The following is a 14,144-nucleotide window of genomic DNA, read 5'->3' on the forward strand; positions in this document are numbered from 1 at the left end:
TTGTGTCTTAACCCCTTAAGTGCCTTGAGACTTACAGCGTACATCCAGTGAAAGGCACTCATGATTCTGTGGGGGTGGTATTGTTCTGTCATATTTATCTTAATGGGTTCAGATTTTTAAACCGGCCCTTGGTGCTTGGAATGTGTTACCACAAGGGGTCATGGAAATACCATTCCCTCTTTCTTGATACAAGTACCTGTGTGCTGCTCTCGGCAGCATAAAGCACCTCTGCCAACTTAATGAATGAGCATTGTATGCTGCTGTGTGGTAATCTTGTGAAAAATCTGACACATTCCTTCATTCCTTCCAAACAGTCACTTACTAGCAGCTTATCGTGAAATGCTGGTGGGTCATTAGAAGCTGATACTTTGTTTTATCCTTTTGTTGAGAATAGCTATCTTGATTAGAACATAACTTTTTAATAGCACTGATAATTAAGTTGAACTTGCAATCAGATGTGATTTAATTCCATGTTCTGCTAACCAATTACTTTTTCAAGTCCTCATAGTTGATTTCAAGCCATGTTCGTACAGGTCTGCCTTTCCTTTTTTTTTTTTTTTTTTTTTTTGATTGCTTGGGTAGGAAGAAGAACACTATGAAGTTGTCCTAAAATTTTATTTTAATTCTATAATGACTCCAGTTGACTTCTGTTATGCTTGTGAAAAATTGTTCCAGTTGGTATGGATTGTTTTCAGTTTAGTAGATAGAAGTTTTGTAAGAAGTGTCTGTCTGATACAGTGTCTGAGCTCATTCTAAAGATACATAACTGTCCCAGTTTTTGAATGTTTTTGCAGTACGGGAGAAACCAAGTCAGAAGCAAAGTACCCGGTGTGATATACTGTAAGAAGCAAATCAGTCACTTCTTTGACTGCCCTGTGACAACATAACTTTGTGCCCTCTATTTAAATGTTTTAATTTATTGGTTTCCTGAAAATGTTTATCCAGTAAATTGTCTTGTAAGCTGTATGGAGCATAGAATTAAAATGGAAAGTTCTATGCCTAAATAATTTTTAACTATGGAAGAATTACATAATATACTGTGTTCTATGGACATTTGAAAGAGATCATCTATGAACTATTAAGTGGAAAGGGGTTCAGGCAAAGTGAAATCCTGGCTTAAGACTTAGTGATAAACATAAACCACAATGCCAAATCGACGACAGAGTTTTAAGTATTTTTAGAAAACAAAGTAATACTAGGTGGCCTGTGGCCCTGTTACTTACATTTCTAGATTTGATGTTTAAATGAATATTATCCCTCAAAAGTGAATCTTAGAAGAATCTCTGGATCTGATAAACTGAAAAAGAGTAATAAGGTAGCTTTAATCTCAGTTTTATTTTAAGCCATTTGCAACAAAAGAAAATTCTTTAGGAAAGTACAAGCTTTAATTTCCATATTACAAGATTATTAGCTGAGATGCTGACTAGTTGGAAGGCTGTTTTAAACTCAGCACTTAAAAAAGTTCTGTCATTATATTGAAATAAACTTTCTTCATAGTTGTAAATGAAAACAGAATTTCCCCTTTTCTTCTGAGGGAAATCAGAAATGGAGTTTATAGCAACATTATATAGTGTTGGTAAACATATACTCTTATGTAAAGGTGCCAAAGCAGTTTGAATTTAAAAGACCCATTTATACCACAATTAAGTGTGGGATATTTATTGTTTGTCTGTCATTACTGTTTTTATGACAAACATAAGGTAAGAATAACAGATCTCTTCAAAATCTTCCTCTGTACTGACTTAAGCTGATGTGTAGTGTATTAACTAGTTACACTGGGGGGAATATGGAAACAATTTAACTATTCTTAGATAATTGGCCATCAGCGACTCAGTGGCTATGTGGCTTCTCCAAAGCCAGGGGAGTGGTAACCAAAAACAGATTGGCAAAGAGAATAGCACTGAAGCCTTTCTGCACCATAAATTGTTTGTTAAGATGTTTCTACCTGTTGTGGTATAAAGGGCCTTTAAAATATTTTTATATGGCCAAAAAGAAAAAAAAAAGGCAAAACTGCTAAATATTTGGATTATGAAGATCTGTATCATCCTTCAGAGTTTTTAAAAGAAGTTTTTGTATGTTTTCATGCTGTACAAAACATGAATGTATCTGTCAGACGTAATGACTCATAGACCTATAAGTGATTGGTGTTATGACTGTTGGATTTTATGAATAACTATTTTCATACCATTTGATTAGGAAAAATGTTGGGTGGGTGTGGGAAAGAGTATGTTTGTAACATTTCCGTGATACAAATCCAGTTTAAAAAGAATTCATTGTAAATAAGAGCAATATTATGACAATTTTGTGCCAATGTGTAATGTTAAGGTTGTTTTCCTTTTAGATTTGGATTGAAAACTGCCACTACCATCTCTTGCTTAAAGTGGATTTGAAGGTGTTTTTAATAGAAAGACACAGGGCTCTAGTGCGGGCTTTGCATGTTTTGGGGACATTTTTTGTTTATTTCTAAATATGAAATAAGATGGAGGTATTGTTCAATAAACCACCTGCAGATTGTCAGCCAGTCTACTTTCAGAAATACTGCTTTAAATATACCAGATAACTGAGAGCTAAAGAATTTGTTTCTTCTGAATTTGGAAGCATTTGGTATTTTAAGTAACTTGGAAATCTTAGGCAGTAAAATACTGGGTTTAGGCTTTTTTTATTTTTATATATTCCCTCCCAGTTATGAAAAAGAGAAAACATGATTTACTTTTTTTTCCTCAGTACATCTAATGCCAGCTGATGTTTCTTCTAGATTTCTCTGTTATATTTGGAAAACTTTGGTCCCATATAGATAAAGCAGGCACACTTGTAGAATATCTGATTGCAGTCTAGCACACCATCTTTCAGGCAAAGGATGAGAAAGCACTTGGGAGATTAAGGAACATGAGGAATTTGTTATAGAACCAGTGTAGCCAGCAGGTTTCCACAAAGAAGCTTTGTTGATAGCTGTGGAAGGGCCAGAATGCAGTGGACTTGTTGCAATTGCACTGCCCAGGGAGATGGGAAGTAAGGAAGGTTTGACATAGAGGTTTTGGGGCTCCAGGTATGCTGTAAGCTGAACTACATGGTAATTTTTATGCTTCTGCAGTGTGTGTGCAGGTGTGTGGGTGATGTTTGATGGCTCAGGGAATTAATGTGAGCATGACAAGCTCTGATAGATCCACTGATATCCAAGCAAAAGCAAGTTGTCCAATACATGTGCCGTAGTTTTGACTGTGCAGCAGTCAATCTATGCCTATGGAGGAAATCATCACAACCTTCAGCTTTGAGAATAAAGGAATGGATTAGGTTATGGTGCAAATCAAAATTTTGCATATTTGAACTTCCATGAAGTGCAGGAATGGTGCTGTCTAATTTCACTTGTATCCTTTCTTTATCTCACATCTCAGGTCCCAGGGTAACTGGGTATTACTAATTTAAGTACCCACCTTTTGTCTTGAGCTCATTTGCACTATTTCTCGTGCTATGATCTAATATCAAAAACTGGTAAAAATATATTCATTGATTAGGTGAGGATCTTGCATGAAATTGCAGGGATTGTAATTAGTGGTGACTGGGTGAAGGGGAAAGTATTTTCAGTGTAACTGTTCTGTCTACCCCACTGCAGTTCTCTCTCTCTTTTTTTGGGGGGGGTTTAACAGTCTACAAGTGAGGCTAGTTTGTTATCACTGTATTTTACCTGTGTGCTATCTATGAATGTGCATCTTTTCAGTTCATAAGGCTTCTCCAGCTACAAGTTTTTAACTGGGGCATAAACAGCAAGCTCTGGCAGTTGGCTATGGCATGTTTTGCTCATTGATAACTCGATAGTAAAAATTTGAGAGAAATCACATTTCAGAAAAGTGCTGAAATTTGCTGTTAGATTTTATTCCTTTGAGCCAGTAGCCTCATATTCTAAAAAAAAATTTCAAACATTGAAAACAAGGCACCACTAATATTGTCATTCCAGCCTGCTACAGCATGAACCATGAAATCATTTCCATGGACTGGCTGACAGTGTGTTGGTTGTGTTATTTCATATTTAGCAAGCTTACATTTTTAAAGGGTATTTTTTTTCTCAGACTGTTTTAATGTTTGAATAGTAGCACTTTATCTCATGCTTACTACTGACTAAACTATTGGACAAAATAAATTGAATTTGGAGAGAGATGCTTCATGGGTTTCTGTACAGAGATGATTCAGATTACACCCTTGTACGAATGCTTGCTATTGTTCCAACCATTTCCAGTTTATTGTGCCTCTGTTTCTGAGGGACTTTGAGAAAACAGGTGTTAGTAATTCTATTAAATTTTCCTATTAAAAAGAATATAAAACTTGCATTTGGAAAAGAAAATTACAGAAAAAAAGAAAGTGCAAATAGAAACTACAGGGTACTTGTACATTTATCTCTGTGATCTCTCTCAGCTAGCTGCAAATTAGCTATGTTTACCATAAATGTTTCTGCTAAACATTATTTTTAACATTAGATCAATTGCCTGGAAATCAGTATTTTGGGGTTTTTTTTGGTGGTGGTGGTTTTGTTTGTTTTTGTTTGTTTTTTTTTTTATTTAACTTATTTGACTTTTGGCAACTAAAGATAATGCACAATAAATTTTAAAGAAGTTGTCACCCTTTTACTCCTAGGCTGGGGGCCTAAGATGTGAGTGAAAGGGTTAAACAGTTTACATTAAGCTGTTGTTTTCTTTAACAAGAATATATCCACAAAGACTAGACTATAAATGATTCGTTGCAATTATCTCAGTTCGTTGTGGCACCACAGTAACAACTTGTCATAATCTTACAGCAAAGCTAAGGTAAGAAAACGAAGGTTTTATTTTATCCTGTGTATCCAGATTTCTTTTTCATTTGGCTTGTTTACCAGTGATCCGATTTTAACCAGTCAATTTGGCAGGGCTGTTTGTGTGTAAGGTTTGGATTTTTTTCTGTAACAGGTGCTATACAATGTGTAAATACAAAGGAAAGAGTATTATTTAGGTCACTATTAACAATCAGATGGTGGCAATATTTTTTGCTAGTTTCTTCTGGTTATTAATTTGCATTTCCAGATGTGGCTTTCAGTTGTCGAATTTCATCTCAGTTTCATACTGCTGAATGATGGACTGCACGTATGAAGTAAATCATCTCGGAGTTGAATAGCTCTTTTGTTGTTTAGACTAACTCTTGTGTATCTTTATTAATGTTGGGGGGAATGGGAAGGTACTTCTCATTGAGTAGACTTTTGCCTATAAATTTGTTTAAAAGCACATGGTGGGGGGGGGAAGCAACATCTTGGCTGAAGAGCTGGGGTGGTTGATTGAAAATGATGGAAACTTGAAATTGGTCAACACTGGACAATGTGAAAATAAATTCAGCTTTTGTCACTGCAGCTACTGTATGCTTTAAAGGGCCTTATGTATTTGTCCTCATTTTGATAAAATGAAATTTCTTGCCATTAAAATGATACACTAACTTCTACAGAAAACCAGCAGTTCCCAGGATAAATATGCTAATTAACATTTAACAAGTCTTGTTTTAGTCTTAAGTAAAATTTCATTCTATTATGTGAAAAAATGCTGTTATGCATATTTTGTGGATATATTTAATTTCAGTTGACAAATAGTTGTCTAGGTACAGACTTGAAAATATATATATAGTTTACTTGTGGATCTTAATTGTTTAATTGCAAAATAAAGATGTGCTTTAGTAATTTAAAGGGTTTTTTGGCTTTTTTGTGTGTGATTTTCTTCCTACTGTACACATGAGTTTACTATGTTCTTATATGCTTCTGATGTGAGATAATGACCATCTTGTGGTTTACTTTTTGACATTTTATGACATAAATTCGGTCCTATGGATCAAGCAACAGAAGAGGATGCTAAATTGTCAGGAAGTGTTTGGCTAGAGAGGAATTATGACAGTATAAGCCAAAGTGTTTTAGCTGAAAATTCATGCTCTGGTTTTTGCTCTAATGGAATGATAACTACTTTTCCTTTATACAGTGAGTGTTTTGGAGGCAGTGTTCAGTAGAGATTATAGTCTGATCACAAAACTGGTGTAACACTGGTGGAAGCTTATAATATTTGCTGCCAAAAAGTGAGAGGTTATTCAAAGCAAAAGCAGGAAAATATGATGAAAGGCCTTAAGAGGCAAGATAGACTTACCCCTCCAGAGATTTTTTTAAAAGAGCAGTGAGACCTGTATGTTCTTAATTTGACTGATAGATATAGGACTTCAAAGTGAGGACAAAGAGTTTGGCTTTGAAGTACAAAAAGATAAACTACTGGGACAGCATTCAAGGAGAGAAACAAAAGAAGAGGTATTAATTAAATAGGAATGTATTTGTTTAAAATGCAAGATTGGATAGAAGGTGAGTCACAGTTGTGTGTTCATACACTTGGACTGTACCCGAGTACCAAATAATGGGGAAGGAGTGAACTGTAGTTACTTGGAGAGTAGCAAAATGCTGATGTGAAACGAGCAAAACTAAGTAAAAACACTTGTGTCACTGAATCTACATAAAGGAAGCTGGGACTAACTTATCAATAACAGCAAGGGAGAATTGTGAGTGACAGAATGAAAGAAGCTCACTTTGAGCATATAGCTGAAGATGGGCAGAAAATTTAGGGACAGCGTCTATGAATCAGGTATTTCTCTGGAACGTGTTGCCTAACAGGATAATATGAATTGGTGTACGCATAATGGCTAGGAGACCACCATGTATGTAACACAGATGTCTACTAAAAGCTAAGCATCTTTGTTATGCAGATGATCAGTTAGTTGATCTGCACTGAGAATTCATCAGATACCTGAAAACCTCCAAGATAAACTACTTTTCCCCTTTTAAAGACAGTATTTTCTGTCTCCTTTGAATGTTATTGCAAGCTCCGATGTGTATTTCATGGCAGGCTGAGAGCAATCATAGTCCCCGCTCCTCTAATAAAAGGTATAAAATATTACCCCTTTTTGTGATTTAATTTCCAAGTAAATTACCAGGCACAAACTTGAATCTCAGCCTTTCTCCTAAGCTTTCCTTGCTGCTCCTGCTTGTAACAGAAGGATTTTTTTAATTGTCAGTGCAGGGATGCTAAAGTAACAACCTATTGCTTGATCAGCAAATAATGGGCAATCATCTGGAAGCTTCGGGTTTGGTTTTAGTTTTTCCATTTCAGCAAATGAGTCGATGTATATTCAGGCACTGGAGAGGATTTTGCCATAGATGTTTCATGTCTTTCATGCCAGTTCCTCAGCAGGGCAAGTGAACGGTTATCTCAGCCTAGGCTTCTCTGCTGAGCACGGAAAATGTATGAGCAGCAAAAACGGTCGCAGTAACAAACCAGCCTCTGCTTCCCAGACTGTTTACGTAGGTTGGATGTCCAGTTGTCCTGGGATTTTAAAGAAGTCTGGAGCTTGTTTACACAGAGTAGTGTCAATGCTAGCTGGCGCTGTATTTTGCAAGCAGAGTTTATATTGCCTTCTTTGTATTAGTTTTCCTGAGGTTTTCTGTTTGCTAGGCTGAACACAAATATTTATGTACTCAAAAAGTCAGGTGCAGCCGTTTGGCATTGCTGTAGCCAGTGTCGGTGAGCCGGGGCTTTCCTCCTCAGACAGCTAAGAACAGAAAGAGGACATCAGAACACAAACGGGGTTTTGTTGTCATAGTCTTGTTTCAGTCTATCGGTGCTAATAGTGGTCGTTTTAGATGGTTCCGCTTTGTCTTACATCGTCCTACAGGAATTCTTTCAGGCAGTGTGTGCAGAAACCATTTTCTTCTAAACTTAATGGTTTTAAAACGCCTTTGCCTGAAGCATATTGTCACTACTGGTGACTGTTGTGGCTGAGTCGCTGAGGGAGGCTTCCACTACAGGTGAGCAAAAATCCAGAAATTTTCCGAGATCGTTTGAAGTGCCGCTTCGTTAGGGAGGTCCCTGCCCGGCCGAGATCCCTGCCTGGCTCAGGGCCGGAGCTCCCCCTCAGGCCGATCCCGCGGCACGGCGACCAGGCGGCGCGCGTTCCCTCGGCCCCCCTTCCCAGGAGCGCGTGGTCCGGGCCGCCTCCCGCTGCGGCCCTCGCCTGGGTGAAACCACCTGGCTCTGGGCGGGGGCGTCTCTTCGCTACTGAGAGCCGCCCCCTTTAAAGGGATGATTATCTCTGCGGAAAATTGCTCTGTGTTCGTTGCCTCCCTGCTGCTTTCCTTTTCCATAATCCTCCTCCCCTTTTCCCCGCTTAGCCGAGCAGGAGAGAGCAGCAGCGGAAGCCGCCAGGTGAGTAAGCGTGGACAGCAGGAAAGGGAGGGCGAGTGGTTGCCCATTTAAGGGCCTCCCACGTCGCTCCGCCATGTTCGGAGGCCCGCCCCCTCCCGGGGGCTCCCTCGCCGCCCACCTCCTACCGCCGCCAGGGCCTTGAGGCACCGCCGCGGGGACGCGCTCCAGTTGCCCCCGGCTCCACCGCTCCCGCCGCCTGGGCCGTGGGGCCGCCTTCCAGGTGAGCGTCGTGAGGAGCTCGCTGCGACCGTCGCCAGCGGCTCCTGGGTGGGCCGGTAGCGACGCCACGCCGGTGCCAGATCAGCCGCGACCGCGGCGGTGGAGGGTGCGGCGCGACCCCTGAGGCGAGGCTGTTGAGGAGGCGGGGCTGAAGCGGGGCCGCGGGCCGGGGTTGAGGTGGACGGCGGTTTCTGGGAGTTATGTAAGGACAGGGGCGCCCAAGCGGCGTGTCCCGGTGTATTAGTTTGGGGTTAAATTAACAAGCGGCAGCACCCGGGTAGGGGGACTTGAGTGGGGCGGGGGCTGTTCCTGGCCGCACTACCCCCATGAGGAGGCTGGGTGGCGGCAGGTTTCGGCGCCATGCGTCCGCGGTCTGGGTCGCGGTGAGCAGACCGGCCGGTTGTTGAAGTTCGGAACTGCTCCAGCACCGGGTGTCCGCCGGGGACCCGGGCCCAGGCTCCCGTCCCGCTGCCGGTGAGCTGTTGGAGCCTCGGCGCAGCCGTGGCGATACGAGAGCCGCCGTGACCGAAAGACTCGGCACCGACATCTGTGGTCTGCAAGCGAAGTTCTGGGGCGGGAAGGACCATTTGTAACTTCTTTCGATGCGAGAGTGGAGTGTATCAGCCAAGAAAATAGCAGATGGTCCGTAGTTCTTAGCTGTTTTCCAGGGTTGAGAGAGCATCGCAGTCTCGTTGAAGAGTGCAGAGTGCAGTTGTATTAAGAAAAAATTGCAGTTAATTGTAAGAGACATACACAATCGTTGTTTTCCTTAATGTACTTTCAGACAGTCCCAGACCCCCCCAAACTACTGTCAACAGTTTGAGCTGAGATTTTTTCAAAGTAGCCAAACGCTCTGGGTATTTAAATCTGAAGAAGCAAAACTTGAATTTGAATCTCTAAATAGTTCTTTATAAATGTCTGGTATTTTCTAAGTAGTTTAAATGCTCTTTTCCTGCGTAAAACTAACATTGACACGTATTTTTTCTGTCTTGGATTTTGCAGCAGAGATGCTGAGCTTTTTCCGTCGAACCCTTGGACGCCGGTCCATGCGTAAGCATGCAGAGAGGGAACGGCTAAGAGAGGCCCAAAGAGCTGCAACCCACATCCCTGCAGCTGGGGATGCCAAATCCATCATTACATGTCGCGTAGCACTACTGGATGGAACAGATGTCAGTGTGGACTTACCGGTACGAGTGATGCAAGTGCGCTTTTTCAACACTGTGGGTTTGTGTCAGTCTGACTGTGCTCTTTTCTGTACAAGTAAGCAAAGACATATCTGTTTGTCATAGCAACTGACCTTGTAACTTAAGGTCCACTAAGTTACTGGTCATTAAAAGGTACTGAAAGAATAGTTAACTTTGTTGTTGACTGAAATTAGGGGTGTTTTGCTGAGTGTTCTGCCTTGTATGTGGAACATTTTGTACCATGTTAACATAATTGTTTTGCTGATACTTAGAGAAGGTAACGTTCTGAATGAATTGGACTTTAATTTTAGTGAGCTGTGTGTGTATCATGAGAAGGAAGGTAAATCTCTTAGTGGAACTCTGTTGAAGAGCAGGAATGAGCAGAAGTACTAGCAGTAATTTCTGTGTGTTTGTTTGATTTTGCGTCAGGGTTGAATTCAGATTTTAGTGCTCCTTTGAGAAGGGAGGAGATGAATTGTACTTCCCGTTGCTCCTCAGGGCAGAGTATATAGAGAAAATTGTCTCACAGCATAGTGCTTTATTGGGAGTGAGGAGTTAGCCACTGTTTAACATTTCTAAAGCTCCCTTAGTATACACGTGTCTGTTCTGCTTAATTACATACTTGGTTTTGGCCAACCGGATGAACAGAAGCAACAGAAGTGAGATGCGCTCTGTTTTTCCATTACCACGTGTTTCCATTACCATACTTGTTAGTGAGTTGTTTTGACCTCACGTGGCTGACTTAGGAAGCTGTGAATCTGCAAGACCTTCCAACTAGTTCCCTAGGATTTGGCTGTAACAACATTTGTGAAGATGCTGGAGCTTCTGGCTACAAAGAGTGTGTAGAGCAGCCATTCTTGAAATTACTGTTTTCCTCTTTTTTTTTTTTTTTCTTTAAAGACCAATTCTGGAGTGTTTATACTGTCTCATGGTCTGAGGAAGGCTCAGCTTGTTAGAGTACTGAACAATGTTGTTGACAGTGAATGGAAATATCTTGCAATATCCAGAACAGCAGTCTAGGGTTAAAGAGTTTGTATCTCTATTTATGAAATTATTATAAAGATAAATTTATAGAGGGCAGTAAAACTAATATGTATATTTCTGAAACCATGTAGTGAACATATCCAGCACTGGTTAGTGCCTAGGATGTTTGATTTGAGGCCAGGAATGCCCACAAACACTTTATAACAAGAGTTACACTTAAAAAGCACTCACATTTAAATTGGTGTCTCCGTATAACCAGAGGAGTAATCTTTGGAGCTGGAGTTGGCTCTGTAGGCAAATTCCTGGCGGCTCTAACAACATTTCTAAGGCTTTGAGGAGCATACATTGAACCTGAAAAGGTGTCATGACCTGCCATCTGGACTATAAAACTTTGATCAGGGTGCCGTAGTAACTATTTATTTCTACAGGAAACTTTTTTCATTCCTGTTTTTTTTTCTTTTTTTTAATAAGCTAACAAAAGTCTGTGAACATCCAAGTTATGAGTAACAGTAAACAAATATGCTAAATCTGTATAGCTAGATGCAGTAATTAGAATGCATTGTCAGTGTCTGACATGTGCTAGTGTCTTTGGTGATTAAAATGCAATAAATTAAAAGTAGATTACATTTTTTCAGGCTCCTTGGTGTGCTTGTTCTTGTGTTTCTACGTCCCTCAGTCATATTTCAGGGTTGACTTGAAAAGAGTTAAAGAAAAAAAAAAGGGGGGCAGGGAGACAGGAGATGAAGTGCAAGGTCCAAAATCCTAACTAAACAGTATTGTTTTTTAAAATCCAAAGATAAATTAAAAGTACACATGTCTATATGGTTTTTTTTCCTTTCTTTTGCAAAAGCTTTGCTTCAGAATTATTGTTCTATTTGAGGTAAGGCCTTTTCCAAGATTGGTTCTGTTGCTTTGTCAGTAGATTTGGTTTAAAATAAACTCCTGTTATCTTAAAGAGGTCTGTGAGTTCACCTGTGCACAGTCCCATGGTCTACCTAAGTTTTATTTAAAAAAAAAAAAAGGCATAATGTGTTTCTGAAGACTGAATTGATTAATTGGTAAACAGGTTGGTTTATTGGCAGAGAAAGAGTTGTCTTGGCAGGAATGAATTTTGTACCTTTTTGTATCTGTGGCTACATAAATACTTTACAGTGGCATAACTTGTTGCTGCCACAGAAGAAGGGATGTTGCTTTCATTATTGAGTTTGTCCTTGTTTTCACATACCCCTTGGCAGAAGAAACAGTTTTTTGGCAGCCAGGCACTAAGCTAAGTCAAGAAAATGCTGTGGCTGAAAATAATTGGTATAATTTTTTTATGTTAGTTTCCAGATGGAGTGATTCTCCAATCTGGTTCCCCATGTGCCTTCCCAAATGTGGCAAAGAAGCATTTTGAGGCAGTATGAGGCTTATGCTTGCTTAAAATGCTTGTTGAGCTGTGCCCCTAAAGTGAATTTGCTACTGAGAGAAGAGTATTCTGAAGTTGTGGTTATTCATACCAGTGAATCTGAGATGGTTGAATTTGTTTAATATTTTTTAACAAACAAAAACCCAAAAAAGTAACCAGAATAATGATAGAAAAAACCCTCAATCACAGGGAACGTTGTTATGTAAGCCAAATGTGTTTCAGTCTTTTTAAGAGGCAGAAACTGTTTTTTTAAATGAATATTGACAATGAGACAGAAGGGACATGTAAGTGATGCAGTTGAGATTTATTAAACACAGAGCCAGGATTTGAGCAGTAACTCTGTTTTTTGTCCACTGATCTTATCTATGGTGTCTGTCAAGCCACTTAATCTGTCTGTTCTTCTATTTCTTCTGTTGTTTCTAATTGCAAAATTGCCTGACTTTAACTGTTCATCAAAGCTGCACAGTGCATAGACAGGATTTCTTGTAAGAATTTACTTATTTCATAGCCATGTCAATGACTGAAGAATGTCAGTGCTATGTATATTATTTGCTGTCACTTTGGTATGTTCAAAATGGAAGGCATGAACTTCATGTGAGTTATCAGTGTTCTTTTGGGGCAGATTGAAAGGTATAGGGCTTTTTCCCATCCTTTTTCTAAAGCTGTGTTTCAACTTGGCAATTTTCCTTGCCTGTTACCACCTTTTTGAAGCTCTGTCCAGATGCATTCAGTGATTTTGACACACTTACCTATTTAGTGAAACAGTAAGAAGCTTATTATTTCTGTTATCGATTAAAAGCTTTTATGAAATACACGGTGTCAGTTAACTATGCCACTGTTAATGTTGTTTGTCACGCATACTTGTTTACTGTCAGCTTACCTCAAGTTCAACTTGGACAAAAGCCAGGTAGTGCTTTTTCTTCTAATTATTAAAGATCCATGGGTGGAATGTTTGCTTAGTGGTATGAATGGTGAGAGGATAAGAACTCTGTTTTGCTGACATCCCCTATTTTACTTGTGATCCCGTTCCCATACAAAACTAAACTGCATCTTCCCACATTTAACCTCTGGCATTCCCAAAACCTCAAGAGCCATGAACAGTCCTGGTTTATTACCTGAAGAAGACTCCATCAGCTCAGGCATACCATTCTGGGCTCCCAGGGAACTCCTAAGCAGCTGGAATACTGGCTCTCGTGGTGGGCACAGTTTGTGGGAGGGGGAAGGCATCATAGCTGTACTTGTCCCTGAAAGCTGTGTTTAATCAGAGTTGCTAACAGGTTATAAAATTCTCGTGGGCAAAACTATTTGTCAAGAATTTAGAATAAAGTGCTCGTTTGAGTGCTAGGGGGCTGCAGAGGATTTTAAAGCCAAAATATCCAAAAATGAGTATTTGTCATAGAGATTATCAGTTCTATGCTGTTCATAGTAATAACTGGGAGAGGGAAAAGATAACTGAGATAAAGGGAAAAAACGGAAAGGTAAATAATGTAAATTAAATTACAAGGCTGTGCTCAGACTGTGCATATTTTTCAAAATTTGTGGATAGTTTTCTGGGAGGTCAGCCTTATAGTAGCAATAGATAGTAAGTGTGGGGTCCTGTAGAAGCAGCACTGTACTTCATGGAAGCTGGAAGTGTTTCAGTAAAAAACCCTGACCCTGCTTAACCCACAATTTACATAATCTTCTCACGGATAATAGAGCGTTAATTGTATTCCGGTTTCTGTATGTGCCACCTAAGTTTTAGACAAAGGCTTCCTGGTGGTAAAAGGTGAAAGACACCTTATGAGAATGGGTGCTCTCTGAGTAGTTTTTAATCTTAGACTCTTCCTTACTTATGCATGCATGAAATTTAATACGGAGATTGCAAAATGAGATGTTTTTATCCTTATTATAATGAAGTATAATTAAAACAAGGTCTTGCATAAACCAGTCTAAGAGCTGTGTGGAATAGAAGGAATTAAGTAAGATGTTTTATAGTTTTGGAGTAATGCTTACAAAATAAGATAAAAAGGACTGTATTTGTAGTGATAATTTTAAATAAAATCAAGAAATCTATCTGGAATGCCAAAAACGTTGTCAGCAAACTACTAACAACTACTGTTGATGGAG

General features: G+C 39.6%; 1 protein-coding gene across 1 annotated transcript in view; it reads left to right on the top strand.

The window, feature by feature from the left end:
• The first annotated feature begins 8,316 nt into the window (after positions 1–8,316).
• Positions 8,317–14,144, top strand: part of EPB41L5 (erythrocyte membrane protein band 4.1 like 5) — a 56,293-nt gene continuing 50,465 nt past the window's right edge. Inside the window, exons 1-3 of the mRNA XM_054380980.1 lie at positions 8,317–8,402; positions 8,919–8,936; positions 9,465–9,649. Of these exons, the coding sequence (XP_054236955.1) occupies positions 9,470–9,649 (180 nt within the window). The 5' untranslated portion in view covers positions 8,317–8,402; positions 8,919–8,936; positions 9,465–9,469. The remainder of the gene's footprint in view (positions 8,403–8,918; positions 8,937–9,464; positions 9,650–14,144) is intronic.

This window comes from Indicator indicator, chromosome 5, assembly GCF_027791375.1.
Source record: "Indicator indicator isolate 239-I01 chromosome 5, UM_Iind_1.1, whole genome shotgun sequence".
Classification (NCBI taxonomy): Eukaryota; Metazoa; Chordata; class Aves; order Piciformes; family Indicatoridae; genus Indicator; species Indicator indicator.